Here is a 17,101-nt window from a genome sequence, read left to right on the forward strand (position 1 = left end):
CCGCTGCTGCAGCAAGGAGCGCCTCTCCTCAACCTGTAGAGGTGTGAGCCACAGAAGCTTTGAAGCTTTCCACTAGCTCGGGAATAGCTTCAACTCTTCTTCTTGAGGGGGCTGGTCAAGCTATTGAATAAGGCAAGAAATTGGACCTGCAATCCCAGCCCCTAGACCATGAGCTGCCTACACGAGCGGGAAGGTGCCTCCATTGGTCGATGAAGATGCGGCTTGGAATCAAAGTGCACCAAAGGGAGGATGGGATGCCCCACAGGGGGCTGTGGGTGTGCTGCCTGCTCGAGCGGAATGGCGAACAGAATGGCAAAACAAGATATAAGGCTTTCACGTCGAACTGAATGGCGAGGGTAGAGCGTGCTGAACACAAGGAGCCGGGCTGGAGAGAACATGCAATGTAGCAACCTTGCTGCAAACGACAGCAGCAGAGCTGCTTTTGGCGATGGCGGGTGCCTGTAGGAGGGCCTTCTTGAACGAGAGCAGCATCTAACTGCTAGGAGGGGGCCGCAGACTGGCTTAAGCCCTAAGGCACAGACTGTACGGCGACCACAGCCCGTACGTAGGGCTGTGGTGGCTAGAATTGATGGGAGGTAGCCACAGGATCAGTGCGCCCCCATCCTGGAGCCCTTGACGTTCATGCGACTGAGGAGCAGGCTGAACAAAGCGTGGAAGAAGAGCAGAGCAGAGCCGGGGGGGGGGGGAGGGGCGCGCAGCTCGCAGGTAGAGGCGGTGTTCTTGAGGGGCCTTTCTCATCACCATAGTCATCGTTATCGCTGCTTCTATACTTGGAAGGAGAAGAGGCTCACGATCTATGCTGCTAACATTCCTTTATTCTTGTTCCACAATCAAACCTAAAAAGCCTCTCTTTCCAATAGAGTGTGTCAAGGTACATCATATCATTTGGCAACCATTTAGATATATCATTAGATGATAATTTTTGCCACAGTCTCTATTACATTCTTTGATACGAATCTCTAATGTGGAATGATCCTCCATTGCCTATTCTGTGGTAGTATAATGCTCTAAAGCACAAGAGAGAAGAGAACAAAAGGTGGTACTAGTGAGGGGTTCAAAAAAAGAGGATTGGAGATGTAGTATGTGGAGTGATGCCGCAAGTGCAGGAGATCTAGAGTGGGAGCAAGCCTTGTTTCATGGAAGCTGATTTTCCGTTTGGTGAGCCACCTTCCTTCCCACCGAAGGAGGTGAGACCACAAGATGAGGGCCTAAAGGTAATGGACCTGATGTAAAACTCCCATTTTGTGGGAATGAGAGTCGAGAACCAATTGTGATGATTGACCACTACCATCACAGACTTACAAAGTAGAAGCCAAATCAAAATAAGATTTCAGAGCTAAGCAAAATCACGATCAGCTGAACCACTATCCTAGATCTACATTTTCACTACATTCATTGTAACATTACAGTCAGAGGCATCCAAAGTCACATCAGATAGACTGACCAAAGTGCGAATGGCAAGAACAATAGAAACATAAATACCTTGCCAAGTGTGAATAGAGACCGATTGATATTTCCCGTTTCCTTAAGCATATCGCCAGAGCTTCTACTTTTCTTTAGTCTTTCACTCCCAGCCAAGTCAACAAATAGCATCTTTCCATACCTCATAATGGGTGGGGAATCTTCCATTTCAGTAGTCGAATCCACATGGAGCGTCATTATGCAGTGGCTCCTGCTGCTGTCTTTGTTCAATTCATGTGAACCAACCTGTGAAAAGAAAACCAAAATATCTTGTGACAAGACAAATTCAAGATACTTCATCACAAATCACAACTCTCAATTAGTTGGCAGCCACAAAACAATTGAAATTGGCACACGAAATTCAAGAATGGCGAAGTGTTGCTTAAAAGGCTAAAATCAAGTAACCATCCAGAAATCCGGACCCACAAAGATTGCTTGCAGAGCTTTAACAAGTGCATCGAAAAAAATACAGAAATTGCATTGGCAGGCATATGCATTAGGAGACAACATGTGCTGAATGGAATGTGAACAGACGATTTGGAGTAAAACATCACAGATCAGCATCCTTCATTTCAGTCAATGTCTCAAAAGATTCTTCATTTTTGTTGAAAGATAGTTTTTGCATGATAGTTTTTGCATGAGAGGTTGGTACATATGGGTGTCCATGGATGCCTGAGCATGTACACACAAACAGCAACTTTGGTACTTTAAACAAGATGATTTTGAAATCAACAACTTCATGCACACTGAAACCTACTTTGCGATTTTTTGCTCCTTCATTCAGGACTGAAAAAATGTCATCGACAGATTCACAATCAACCAAAAGAAGATTGTCCACATAGTATCCTTCTTTAGAGCTCCATTTTACCTCCCTTGGGGCACAATCTAGCCGTAATAAATCATTTACCTGCACCACAACCCCCCCAGTGCACCGCCCCCAAGAAAAGGAAAACTAGATTAGTGATTCAGTTTCCTGAAATAGACGATGCAATTAATGCTTGTTCTAAAAGAAATTAAGCATCCCCAAGAGCTTTGGATGTAGGAAATTGAAAAAGTAGGCAGCACAGCATGTCACCCCCATACCTGCTCATTATAAACTTCATAGTAAGATGCCCGCAAAGAGTAACACCTTTTATTTCCTGCTGTACATGGTCCTTTCACGGCCACAAATAAATAGTTTACACACTGAGCAATCAGGCCATCATCCTGACCATTTTCACGGCCTCTTTCCTGCCAATATAAATGCTCTAGATCTATGATCTCTTCTTACAACATTCCCACATTGTATCCGTCAAACCATTATTCCCTACATAAATTTATGGGTGCAAGAAAGCCAAGAATGAACTTACCCACTACCTATACTAAATAAAAGCATTTTATTTCACACATGCAGTGTACAAATCAAAGCTCAAAAGCTTATGCATTCATCCTCTTGGACATACTAAAAGAACGTGCATGAAAAAATACGCAATCCAAAAGTAAAGAAAAGCCCAAAAGCCTATGGAGCATTTTCTTTTTTTTTTGGAAAAAAGAGACTTCTATTAAGTATTAAAGAAAACCGTTATCGAGGGAGTTGGGGCTTGTTGAGGCTAGTGAGAGAAGAGAAGGATTGCACGTATGATTTGGGATCTGAATTTCTCTGTCTGCTCGTCAGCTTCAGCAAGATTTGGCTGGGAGGTTATTCATGGTGCTGCTCCCGTGATCTGCAGTAGAAAATAGATATTAGTGCTTTACATTTGGTATCAGAGCCCAAGGCTACGAAGTGGAGGGGACTGCACGACGATGACGAAAGGGCAGCGTGAGCTCGAAGTGCAGGCCTGGACAGCCCTGGTGGCTGACGACGGATAGGCAAGGAATTAGACCTTCACGTGATGGACAGCAGGACTGGAGCATAGGTGGCGAGGCGACAGGCTGACCACAACGACGCTGCGACGTGACGACGAAGCTGCTGACGATGTCCGTGATCGATGACGCTCCCGTAACTACAACGGAAAGGAGGCTGTTGGCGCTCCCGTAACTACAACGGAAGGGGGGGCGTAACAGTAATTCCAGAATTAGGGAGGCCCTTCGACATTGATTGCCCGTGACGATGGACAGCAGGAGCTCGTGAGCGGGGAGACTATTTGGCCCGAATAGCCCGACAGACAAAGAGAAAGAGTGCCTAACATTTGATAGTTCGTGACGGCGCCAGATCAACGCAGAGCGCTAGTCGACGGACGAACTGGACGAACGTCTGACCATCCACCTAACACTGTTGGGAGCGAAAAGGCGACGCAGAACAGGCTGGTGGCCCGCAGCCTGTACATCAGCTGTGATTGCAGACTGGTCGCAGGAGTGCGAGAGACTGTTGGCTGGAATTGCATGGAACCAAGAGGGAGGTGACGAAACCGTTGATGACCAGGGAGCTCTCTTCGACCTCCATTAGTTTCGTGTTGTTTTTTTTTCTCCTTGATTTAGTCGGGTGATGCTTTACTTTCATGGATGGCATCTTGAGAGTAATCAGCCTGCATGAGGCTTTGATGTTGTAGCAGGGACAGATTGTGCTTGTGGTTATGCCTATGTGCTACAGTTGAGTTTGTTTGCAGGAGCTTCCCTAGGATAGGGAAAAGCGCGGTCTGAGATATATGCCTGTGTTAAATGCCTGATCAGTGTGAATGTGGGATTGCAGGAATTCCCTAGTATAGGGAATTGTGTCAGACTGTTAGTACACTGAATTGTGTCAGCTTGTAAATACAGCTTTCTAGTGGTGTTTTTAAAAATAAAAAAAAACCAAATCAAAACAAAACAAAACACCCATTGAACAGAATGGAAGCAGAAGAGGGAGCTTCCAGGAGGGACCCTGGTGAATCAGGAGTCCGGCCGACCCAGCAGGTGTCGCGCCCAGTAGCTCATACTTTATCTGGCAGGATTGCATTGCTGGAGGATGCCTTGCAACAGTTGTTAGCGCAGCAATTACAGGCCAATGCAGGGCAGTCCGAACTTAGGAGAGCGATACACAGTATGTTTGCTAGACCTTCTCGAGAGGAGAAGGGAAAGGCTCCAATGGAACCGGAGTCTAGTGTCCATACGGTCGAGCCTAGGAAGGCTAAAGTGCCAAATATTGCCAATTACAGACCGGAGAAGTATTCTGGTCGGATGAACGACCGTAGCTCCGATGTCATTGAGACCTGGTTACACAAATGGGACGAGGCGTTCGCCATTTGTGAAATGAGAAATGACATCAAGAAGATCCGTGAGGCCACCCACATGTTTAGTGAGGCAGCGGATCGGTGGTGGATTAAACAACAAAAAGATGGTACAGCATCCACTACTTGGGAGGGACTTAAAAGAGAGTTCAGGAAGCACTTCTTACCTCCTGACGAAGCATCCCGAGCTTGGGATCAATGTAGGAACCTTCGTCAGAGGAATTTATCAGTGGCAGAATACACTGATAAGTTTCGAGAGAGTGTAATGAAGGTTGACAAACCCCTGCCTCAATCAATCCAAATGAAAGATTTCATATTTGGATTGAATGATCGAATAAAAATGGAAGTTCGGGCTAAGTACGCGAACACGCTAGATGATGCAATAGCTATAGCCCTGAACTATGAAGATGCCAAGGGCAGCAAGCCAAGTGGGTTTGCACAGGTCGGAACCCAGTATGGGTATCCGAAGAAATCTGGGTTTAAGAAGAAATGGACTAGTAGAGGGAGTGGTTCTCAGCCGAGTGGTCAAGCCAAGCAGGCGAAACCGGCTGAAACTCCTAAACCAAGTACCACCATTGGAGTGAAGAGGAAAGTAACCCCAATGGCAGCCCGGGCTTGGTCTAAGTCTCCCTTGAACCCAGAACAAAGGGAAAAAGCAAGGAGAGAAGGCTTATGTTTTGGCTGCCTTCAGCCTCATCAATGGAAGGATTGTCCACGTAACAAAGATCGTCGGATGGCTGAGATGGTGATCTCAGAATGCGACGTGGAGATGGAGGAAAGTCCCAGAGCGGAAGAGATGCAGATTCAGCTAGCGGGGTCTTCTCAGAGGTTAGTACCTTGTTTGTTATGTGTGTCTGTTGCTAAGCTAGTGACGAGTGCACCTGATAACATCCTATCTAAGCCCGCAGCAACGGGGTATACAGCCTTTAATGATACGGAGTTAATTAAAATGAAAGGGCAAGTGGCCAATCATGATGTCATTGTGTTGTTTGACTCAGCGTCAACTCACAATGTGATTAACTCCAAGCTCGTGAAGAGGCTGAAATTAAAGGCAAGTCCATCTAACTATGCGTATACAGTCAGGATGGCAGATGGAAGTTCAACTGAAGTATGGGACCAAAGGGTTACCCAGTTGGAGCTTCGGATTCAGGACTATGCTGAGAAGCTTGATTTTGAAATGACCAAGCTTGCTCATGCAGATATAGCCCTGGGTATGGTGTGGCATTCTAGGAAGAATCCAGCCATTGATTGAAAAAAGCACGTATATCAATTCAAGATGAATGATGTGCTTTACATCCTACGAGGTGAGAAAGATATACCTCAGGGACCGTTGATTTCCGTGATGGAAATTCGAAAAGCTCAAGTAGAGTTTTTATTCCTTTGCACAGCATCGGTAGAGCCGGTTGATGATTCTTCGGCTAGCAATGATGTTACGCAAAGTGGTGAGATGGCCAAGCTGGCTAATCTTATAACAGAGGAGTTCTCTGAATGTTTTAGGGATGAACTACCTTATGGGTTACCTCCAGAGCGGAAAGTTCAACATAAGATTGAACTGATCCCGAGGGCAGAACCTGTAAATAGACCTCCCTATAGAATGAGTTTTACTGAAGAGGTGGAGGTGCGTAGACAACTAGAAGAATACCTCAAGTTGGGGCAAATTCAACCAAGTTTCTCACCTTTTGCTTCGCCAGTGATATTAAAGAAGAAAAAGGATGATACGTTTCGCCTCTGTATAGATTACACAGCATTGAATAATATCATTGTTAAGCACAGGTATCCGATGGCTCGGTTTGATGATTTGCTAGATGCATTACATGGAGCCATGATTTTCAGCAAGATAGATCTTAAGTGTGGCTACCATCAGATCCGGATTAGAGCCGAGGATGTGCATAAAACCGCTTTCAGAAGCACGTTTGGTCATTATGAGTTTTTGGTAATGCCCTTCGGACTTACCAATGCTCCGGCTACATTCATCATGCTTATGAACGATTTACTACGTCCGTATATCAAAAAGTTCGTAGTACATTTTATTGACGATATCCTGATATTCAGTAAAAGTATTACTGAGCATTGTGAACACTTAAGAGTAGTGTTCAGTACTTTGAGGAAAGCCAGTCTTTATGTAAATAAAAAGAAAACTCTACTATGTATGGTTAGGCTTGAATATTACCTAGTGGCAAGTCTACAACATCCCAAGTCTGATTTTTCTTAATGGACTCTAACTCATCGTGCATGGCATTCATCCAATGCACATTGTCCTTTGCTTCTTCGAATGTTGCAGGCTCCTCCTCATCGAGAAGAGTACTTGCATATGCTGATTCCACTGAATTAGCACCTTCCATGTGCCAAACTGCACTACGAGTCCTGCCAGGTAATGGAGCACCAATCTTACTCTCTCTGAGAGTCTGTAACAGCCAGTTTGGGACTGTTTTTGCTGCATGTATGTCTGCAATTTCTTGCTGAACCACCTGTTCCATTGCCTGTGGAGGTGGCAAGACATCTTGTGGCTGAACTCGAGCATCGGGAGGTGGCTGTAAATTATGATTTGCATCAGAAATATCAACAGGGGAACCCAAAGGATTGGGTAGTAACCCCTCAAAAACATCCCCTGAAGAAGAAGGCATATGAAATTCAACCTGAGTGTGAGCTGAATTTTCCGCAAATATCACATCTCTACTGACAATGATCTTGCGTGTAGCAGGATTGTAGAGACGGTACCCCTTGCTTTCTGCACTGTACCCAACAAATATGCACTTAATTGCCTTAACTGACAACTTGTGCCTAAATTCGACTGGCACATGAGCATATGCAAGGCATCCAAAGACTCGGAAATGATCCACTGAAGGCTTTCTCCCATTCCAGACCTCATAGGGAGTTTTTGTTTTCAAAGCCTTACTGGGAGCCCGATTTAAAATGTAGTTAGCACACATCAGACCTTCAAGCCAGAATTTGTGAGGCATGTGTTTGCTTTTCAGCATACATCTGTCCATCTCCATAAGAGTTCTATTTTTCCTCTCAGCTTTGCCATTTTGCTGAGGGGTCAACCTCACTATGAGCTGATGCACAATACCCTTGCCTTTCAGAAAAGCATCAAAATCTGCAGACAAATATTCCCCACCTCTATCTGTGCGGAATGTCTGTATCTTGAGTCCGGTTTCATTTTCAACAATGGCTGAAAAGTGTTTAAACACCATGAACACTTCTGATTTGCGCTTCAGCCCAAAGACCCAAGTGAAATTGGAATCATCAATAAAAGTAACAAAGTAGAGATGACCACCCAATGATGGAATCCTCATGGAACCACAGATATCACTGTGTATAAGCTGTAGTTTGCGTACAGCTTTAACTGAACCATCCTTTTTTAAGGGGAATCTATGGATCTTGCCTAAAATGCACCCTTCACAAGCATGTGGAGGAGGTATCTCAAGAGGTGGCAATGCATCAACCATAGAGTGCTTCTGAAGTGTCATCAAGCTATTGTAATGCATGTGGCCATATCGAGCATGCCATAATTCTGCATTCTGCATGGCAGCAGTAGGAGTAGAAACTGCAAGAGCATGGGCTGCTCTTTTCTCAAAAAGATCAAGCTGAAAAAGCCCACGCAGCAGAGTACCAGATAATCTCAAGGCATAATCACTTTCCCTGTTTCGGACAACACATTTGTCATCCTCAAAGATGACCTGAAATCCAGCCCTGTTAAGAGTGGACACTCAAAGAAGATTCTTGGTGATACCATGCACATAAAAGACATCTGAAAGTCTGAAAACTGAGCCATCAATGGCAGTAAGCTCAACTTCTCCTGTCCCACGTACTGAATATGACGAGTTATTGGCACAAGTGACTTTCTTACCAACGGGAGGTCGATGCAAGGAAGTAAAGAGACACTTCCTAGAAGTGATATGCTTGGATGCACCGCTGTCAAAATACCAAGTATTCAGTGTTTCATTGACACTGAAAGCAGATGCATCTGTAGAATAGTCATAACTGCAAGTCAAAAATGCATATGTATCATCATTACAAGTGGCTGTACTATCCCAAGGAGCAGCCAGCCTAGAATCTGAAATGCAAGACAAAAAGGCATAATCCTGTCCAACAAAGTTGGCTGCAGCATCCCCAACATCAAATGCATGAGGAGCTGAATCTGAAACAGCCATGCCTTCTTCTTGGGCTTACTTGCATCATTTTTAGCCTCTTGTGAAGGCTGGCCTGACCCACTGGAAGGCTGATTTACTGATGTCTTAGCCTGTCCCTTTGTTTTTTACTTGAACTTTGAGAGCATAGCTTGTTCACCTTCACGTGAAGCCAAGTTTTTCCTGGTCTGCTCTTCCTGAAGCAGAAGTCCTATCAACTCATGAAAAGTGAGAGGATTTGCACCCCCCCTCAATGATAAGTTCAACGAGGTATGAAAGCTGAGATAAGACTCCAAAAGAGAATTCAGAGTGGTAGTAATCATCTCTGAATCAGGAATAATCTCATCTATGTTCAAAAATTGCTCTCTGAGATCCTGTAGCTTTGTGAGGTGGATTGACATGGAGTCACCCTCTTCCATATGTGTATTACTTAACTCTCTTTTCAAGAAAGATACCCTTGCATCATTCCGGGCTGCATACATGCTTTCTAAGATATCCCACGCTGCCTTCGAGGTCTTACACGACCGGATATGCGGAATGATAAATCTTTTCACTGAAAGAGAGATGCATGACAAAGCTAAGGCATCCCGTGGATCCCATCTCTTTTGCTCTGGAGTAGTAGCTATAGCTGCACCAACAACTTGTTCTGCAGCTGCACCCTGTGCACGACCTCTTCCACCTCCTTGCTGAGGAGGGGTATTAGGTGCCATACCTGCTGGTCGTGTCTCACCCCCATTCACATAATCCCATAAATTGCGAGAAATCAGAATATTGTGTACCATAAAACTCCAGAGGGAGTAGTTGGTACCATCCAACTTGTCTTCCTATGAAAGACCACCGAACTGGAAATCATTCTGATTTTGTTGGGCCATATCTGAGAAAGAGATTTTAGCAGATACAAGACTGAATTCCCTTACTGGGAATGAAATGCAAAACACAGCCAAGCACTGGCTGTAAATGCAACTCAGATTTCTGCACTTGCACTATCAGAAATCTGTCCAAGCATCAAAAACTCTCCAGAATCTGCCAAAAGTGCTGCAAAACACTTCAAGAAAGGCAGTATGAACTGAAATCTCCAAAATTGCTCTCCCAACAGAAAGGGGAAATTTGATCAAAAGCCCCAAATGTTGCAAGAATTGTGCTCTGTCTGCAAAAGCCCAAATTTCAGACCAAATCTGCAATGTTTGCTCCAAGTGCAACCCCAAATTTCTTCAACAGCTGCAAATTTCTTGCAATGTCTGCAACAAACAGGATGCCCCAAATGTGCTCCCAAAAACTAAGCCAAACAATGGCTGACTGCAAAATGTGCCTGCGAAAGATCGCCTGCAAGTTCCACCTGCAAGGAAGAGCTTGTGCGCAAGTACAACCTGTACGCCGAGGTACACACACTTGGAGTAAGAACCGTACAGCTGTACGGCCGATGGTGTAGGGACACTCAAGGCAACGCAAGTAAGGCTTGTACGGATGCTGGTATGGGCAACGCATGTAAGGCTGGTACGGTGCTGCTGCAGGTACAGTACGAGTAGGTACGGCAAGTACAAGCAGTACGACGAGTACGACAGGTACAAGCAGTACGACGATCTGATTGCAGGTGTGCTGGTACGTACGACGATGATGCAGCATGTACAACAAGGAAATCGTACGGTCGTCCGTGCAGGTACGTGCGTGCTTTTTTTTTTTTTCACAAAAAGAAGGGCTAATTATATTACTTCGAGACAAGGAATACAAGAGACTCAACAGCAATGCTGGAGCACAGGGATAACTCCCACCTGCGAAACTACAAGCCACACAGGGCTAAGCATAAAACTGTTACAAAATGCTGTCAAAACAAAAGCCCTAGTCTGGGTCTTCTGAAAACCAGTAAACCGCAAAACCAAAAAAGCTACGGATCCCTGATGAAGTGAATCCTAGAAGTACTAGAAAGTCTTCGAGACAGTGAACCATCAACTGATATGACTCCTCTGAGTCACCATCGAGCAATCGAGGCCGACCAATAATCCCTGATGAGCTGAATCCTGGAGATACTCGTAATCCAAGCATGTATGGATCCCTCCTCCGCTGAGCTCCCGTCCATCGTGCCCGCCCGAGGGTGCCAATAGGAAGAGGCCTGCCAGCATGAGCAACCACTACCTGACGGGGGGCGAGTCCGCACTCCAGTAGCCCGCTCCACGCACCTGCAGGCCTCAACCCACATGGGGAGCCTCCTAGTACGACAAGAAGAAGTAGAGCCAAAGGAGAAGGGATCCCTGAGGAAAGAGTCAAGGGCCGCCGCCCTGTGGAAAAAGAATCTTCGAGAAAAACTCTGAGTCTTGAGAAGCTTGGAGACCCAAGCAAGGAGGCCACCAGCCGACGCGACCCCTCTGGGTTGTTGTCCAAGGGCCAGGTCTTTCCAGCTCCAGTGCACCACTCGCGACTAGGAGATGCTGATGGGACGAGGGCAGCACAACCACCACCACGGAGAGGCACGAACTGGACGGCTGGGGGATGGCCATGGCCGATGTCGCCAGGGCAAAGCTGCGAGGAGAACTCTAACTCCGGAAGAGCAGGAGAGTGCAGGGCAAACCTCCTCCCGCCAAAGAAATGCCACCGGGAAGGGAGAGACACTTCCTGAAAGATGAACCTACTGCTGCTGTGAAGGTGCAAATGTGGAGGACCGCCAGGGCAAGGGAGACGGCTGAAGCCGAAGATACTCCCCTCCGAAGAAGTGCAAGGCCCCATGCCACAAGTGGCTCGACACCTCCAAATGCCCGAACACCCCCAACCCAGACGCTTTCTACTCCACGGAGAGGGAGAAGGGTGCAAAAGACCAGCCTGGAAGACCACACTGCCACGGGAAGGAAGCCACCAACAAGCAGGCCAAGGCTGGGGATGCGCCATCCAGGAGAGGCTCAAGGCTGAACCGGAGCAGGGGGGGCAGCCAGTCAGCAGGCGGGAGCACTCAGCCAGCGGAGGGGGCTTGCAGCAAGGCGAGCAAGGCGGCGACCAAGGTGCGAGGGGAGGGCGCGGGGAGAGAAGGGTGGGAGTGGCAGGGCGGAGCCTAGGCAGCACGAGGGGCGGGGGCAGCAGCGGGCGGGGTGAAGGTCGCGTTTTTTCCCTTGGTACGTGCGTGCTGGACTTGCTGTACGGTCAGGTGCGAGCAGTACGACGCTACAGCTAGCGAAATGTGCAGGGTACGATAGGTACGAAGGAACTACCAACGGAAGGTACGTGCAGGTACAAATTCCCTACAGTCGTACGGACTGTACAGACAGTCTTTGGATTGCTTTGAGCTATACAGACGGGATGTAGCAGCAAGAGCGTGGGTTGGAGGCAAGAGCTCAACGAGGCTCTGATACCAAATGTGAGTGTTTAGGGAGAGAGAGAGCAAGAGAGAGTGAGAGCTGAGAGCTAAAAGCTTGAGAGCTTAGTTGCAATAGAAGAGTGTGAGAGTACAACTAAAAGAGTGAGAGATAAGGTTTTGTCCTAGTGACAAAACCTTAGTAGTCACTAACCATAGTTAGTGAACTAACTGCGCTTAGGGGGAAAAACCTCTTAAAGAGAAAAAAGTGCCCCTAACTAGCTTATTAAATTACATTGGTCACTGCTGAATTATATCTATAATTCTAACAGTGGTCATCTGAAATATTAGGGTCCTGGACAATGACCCTAACCCTGGGTACCCCATCCATTCTGCCTGCCTCAGCAGCCGAAGAGGGCTCGCCAGGAAGAGGGGGGATCTCTGCCACCACACCAAACCTCTCGCCAATAACTGAAAGAAGCCAGTGATAAACTAAGGGGAGACCAGGGAGCCTGATGAAAACAGAAACTCCCTGCTTGTCCTCTTCAACTGGGTCAAAGCCAAGTTGAAAGGGAAACAAAAATATCCTCCTGTAGCCTAGAAATAGAAACCCGGCCTGTAGCAGGTCTCTCGTGACGTCCGGGGAATCTAGGCACACCTGAAAGAAACCTCGTCTCAACAAACGAACATCCTTAAGGTGGGGGGTAAGCTCCTGGGGAAGCGCCGCGAGCATCCAATCTCTAGCTTGTGACCAAGAGGGATGGGAGCCATGGATGCGTGCGAAGAGAGTCGTGAAAGACTCATGCTCCAAATCCTTTTGCAACTGTTGCAGCTCGTCTTTTGAGAAAGTGACAATTCTCACGGCCGGTGTGGGCGGCAACGGATTGACTAAATGGGAACCCATTCATCAATCGAGGTGGGAAAGGCCGATTCAAACACAAAGAAGAACTCCGTCCGCTTTCTTGAAGGCCAGGAGACCCCTAAAGGAGAATAGGGTGCTCCAGATGAAGGGAGAGGGTGAAAGGAAGGTGGGAGAGAGAGGAATGAGCAAGAAGAGGAGTCGTCAGCAAAGAGAGAGGGGGGGCAGCAAGTGGAGAGGAGGAAGGGAGAGGAGGGGAGGATAGAGGAGAGGAGGAGTGGAGGAGAGGGGGGGGGGGGCGGGGAGCAAGGAAAGAGCGGGGGGGGGCTGTGCAGGCAGCAGCGCGGGGGGGGGGGGGGGGGGGGCTTGCAACAGCAGCTGGCAGCAGCGCGGGAGGTAGAGAAGGGGAGAGAGGGAGGGGAGGCGGGGGGGGAGGTAGGGGGAGCAGCAGGTAGGGGGAAGGGGAGGGAGGAGGCAGCGCGCGGGGGAGGAGGCAGCGTGCAGGGGGGGGCTGCAGCAGCGAGGGAGGGGAATCAGGGGGGGAGCAGTAGGTAGGGGAGAGGGGAGGGAGGAGGCGGGGGGAGCAGCAGGTAGGGGGGAGGGGAGGGAGGAGGCAGCGCGCAGGGGAGGAGGCAGAGAGCGGGGGCGGGGGGGCTGCAGCAGTGATGGAAGGGAGTCGGGGGGGAGGCAGGGGGAGCAGTATGTGGGGAGGGGAGGAAGGAGAAGCAAGGAGGGGAGGGAGGGGGCAGCAAGGAGGGCAGCAGGAGGAGCGGGGAGCAGCAGCAGTTCCTCGAACGTGTTTCCCCCTTCCTATGGAGCATTTTCAAAATAAACAGGAAAAGAAATTTAAATTTGAAAGCATTTCAACCTTAAGGTTCATTGAAAACTCAAGAAAAGTCCAATCCATGCTCAAAACCTTTAAACCTAGAAAATTGATCAACATATCCTCAAATTCATAAACATTATACCATCATCTCTCTATGCTAACTTCACTTACGGCCAAAATTCCCAGTGACCCACCTCATTTCGACCACACATCGTGTGTGTTTTTCCTGAACCAGTCTGACCACAAGCTATCACAGCTGAGGAGTACCCTTCCAGCACAGAATCAAGAAGCCGTCGCACTTGGCACTTATCCATTATTTGGTCTTGCAGAACCTCTTGGCCAAGGCAACCGTCAAACTGCAAAATGCTTTGATTCATCAGTTCTTCAAAACAAGAATATCAGTTTTTCATTTTGCACAAGGTGATGCATAACAAAGATTCTCTGACTTGAATTCAATACGATGGAAATTATTCATTAGTGGTCACCTGTGAAGGGCACTTCAAGTGTTAGAGGATGAACTATTTGGGAACAGATACATAAAGCTAAAATCATGCTTCAGTTTACATGTGACCTAGAAAGAATTTTGAGTTGTTTTTATGCACTTGAAACATTGGAAGAGCATGAGATGAATTTCATGCATATCCTGACGAAACACAGCTACATGTATCTGATGTTACATATAAACTTTCCTATCGCCCACATATTCCTAATAAAATCTGCTGATTTTCTGAATAAATTGCAAGTCTTTCTGGTCACTTCTTCATATCAGATCTTCTCAAGTGTTTATACTCTTTGGGGAATATACGTCTGTCTTCTCCTCGATACTTGGTACACATTCTGCACAGAGTATACTCCCTTGAAGTTTGCTTCTATCTCCCAAAGCTCCTTAAATTTTCTGATTAAGCCTCCTCTTATGAGTAGTGCATGTGCATGCATGCGTGCGCGCACCTGCATGTGTGTGCGTGTGTGTGTGTTGGGCATCTGGTTCATTGATGATGTGGTAGATACTCAGGGGTGTATCCTCTCTTTTCCGATAGCATGTCAAAAATACAATCTTGGGATGCATCATAGACCCATATGGAAAATTATTGCAGATCTCTTACTCCCTTTTGTTCCGATTCCATCTTTGGAAGTAAGAAACAGGCTTCAAGATTGGCATCTTCAGTCTCCAAGTCCAGGATTATCTTCTCAGCCTTTGCATCTATTGACTTCCATACAGGCTTATCGATTGATTTTACCTCCTCCATGGATTGCTCATCATGCAAATGCTCTTTGGCATCTGAATAAGTCTTTAACTTGGTGGAAAGGAAAATTGAAATTGATATGGAAGTTGAAAATGCCATTAAAGCAGAGACTATTTTTCTGGAGATGTATTGTTGGTATTTTTCCAGTGGGAGTGAAATTGGCTCAAAGAAGGATTGCCTCTCCTCTTTGTCCACGATGTCATCATACTCCTGAGAGTATTCAGCACTTATTGTGGTTTTGTTCAAATTCCAGAGTCCTTTTGGACAAGATCTCCTATTTTTTCTCTCTCAGATTTCCAACACACAGGTTCTCGAGGTTTTTCTAGATGTTTGGCAAATTATCAGCTTCTTTGTCACAGTATTCTCTTTTCTTTCATTGGATCAGATACTGGGCCTTATGGACCCTCTGGCTTCAGCGAAATCATGCATTTCTCAATTCATCTCTTCAACACCCTTATGAGTTCTTCCAGGCCTCATTGCGACAATCCTTATATTATGCCTTGCATGAGGAAGATTTGGATGTTTCTTGCATTCAGCTTTTCTTTTACTGTTTCTGATGGATAGGGCATTGGCTCTTTTCTTGAGCACTACCCTGTTGTAAAATGGATGTTTCATAATATAACGTTTCTAGATTCACAAAAAAAAATGTGTGTGTGTGTGTGTGTGTGTGTGTGTGTGTGTGTGAGAGAGAGTAGAAACCGAGAGAGGTGAGGTCGTGAGGGTTGCTACTCAGCCCCCCCAAGCCCCCGTACAGGTTCGCGTCAGGCTTCCGTACAGCCCCGCGCTCTGCCCGTACAACTCTACGAACGCCGTACATCTGTACGGACGCCGTACAGACAGCTCGCATCTTCCCTGCGCAGCCCGGCCACATCTGCTCGTCCTTCGACCTTCATCCCCGCTGTATAGCCGTACCCTCCGTCCTTTTCCGTACAGCCTGCCTCGCCGTTTTGTGTCAACCGCCCCTTCCATCTCTGCATTCCGTACAGCCTCTGTGCTCCCTGTCACCTTCCGTACAACTCAACCCCCTCAGACTCTATTCCGTACATCCGTACAATCCGTACATTCCGTACAGTTCGTACTTTCAGCATGTTCCTTGTCCGTACAGTTCTACTCCGCTTGTGCCATTTCATCAATCCCGCCCTGCTTCTCTTCATGGAGGACCAGTTCAAAAGTTACTCTCGTAAGGAGTCGACCCGGGACTCCAAAAGACAGCAAGTTGATTTCTCTACTGCAGATTCTGTAGACGCTCACTATGTTTTTGACATGCTTAAAGATGAATTTCATCACAGCCGGAAGGAGTGGGCCAAACCTCCCCCGGCCATCAAATACAAGTTGAAGCTGCCTTCATTGGTTGCTCTTCTTCGAAAGTTCTCTCAGCAAGCAGTTATCATTTTTTTCCCAGGAAAGTTACCTTCAGCAAATGATGTGGCCCAGTGGGTTCAGGCATTGTTGGGAGGCTGCTTTGTTGAAGGAGTATACTTTGCTTCTAGGGGTTTTTATAAAGTGCACTTTTTGGATGCCTCATATCGTCAGCAGATTGGAGATGTCGCCCTTATTCTATGGCAGACAAATGGTGCATGTCATGCCATGGTCGCCAAACAAGGATTACCACAACCTCATTCGACATCACTGTCCCGTATGGGTTGAGGTAGTGGATTTTCCGGACTATATGAGGGCTGAGTTACCAAGTTTGGCAGCCACTTTGGGGCAAGTTGTATGCACACCCCGTCCTTCGGGTAATCGCAATCGCTTTTGTATTCTTTGGGATACAGATCACCCAACCCCTTTTTCCATTGCGGTAGAAGTGGAGGATGTTCCCCTCGGTGAAAAATATTTTGATTTGAAATGGGGAGTTTTTGCTTTGAAATGGGGAGTTTTTGCAGGTGCTTGTTTCACATGCCATAAGTTTGGCCACCTAGCCTCACAGTGTCCTGCATCAGCTCCCACCCACAGCTATTGCTCTAGAAAATACTCCCCCCCAACTTATGCCCCAGGGTCTAAGGCTATGCCTACCAAACTGGGTGATGTGGCTTCCAAATCTGTCCCTTCCAAAGAAAATGTGGTTCAGGTTTCAGCTAAGCAAAAGGATAAGGGGAAG

General features: G+C 47.0%; 1 protein-coding gene across 4 annotated transcripts in view; it reads right to left on the reverse strand.

Annotated features, from left to right (window-relative positions):
- The window catches only part of LOC147900382 (kinesin-like protein FLA10), a 211,085-nt gene that overhangs the window by 107,128 nt on the left and 86,856 nt on the right, over positions 1-17,101 (reverse strand). For 3 of the 4 annotated variants that reach the window (XR_015541331.1, XR_015541329.1, XM_087377302.1), the window contains 4 exons: positions 13,954-14,115; positions 2,566-2,712; positions 2,240-2,389; positions 1,504-1,728 (listed from right to left, as the gene is read on the reverse strand). Coding sequence is in view for 1 of the 4 variants with exons in the window: in XM_087377302.1 (XP_087233428.1) it covers positions 1,504-1,728; positions 2,240-2,389; positions 2,566-2,712; positions 13,954-14,115 (684 nt within the window). In the remaining 3 variants the exon portion in view is untranslated. The remainder of the gene's footprint in view (positions 1-1,503; positions 1,729-2,239; positions 2,390-2,565; positions 2,713-13,953; positions 14,116-17,101) is intronic. The other variant, XR_015541330.1, reaches the window with a different exon arrangement.

Source organism: Dipteris shenzhenensis, chromosome 7 (assembly GCF_047967505.1).
Source record: "Dipteris shenzhenensis isolate YYH24624 ecotype China chromosome 7, Dip_SZ_1.0, whole genome shotgun sequence".
Taxonomy (NCBI): Eukaryota; Viridiplantae; Streptophyta; class Polypodiopsida; order Gleicheniales; family Dipteridaceae; genus Dipteris; species Dipteris shenzhenensis.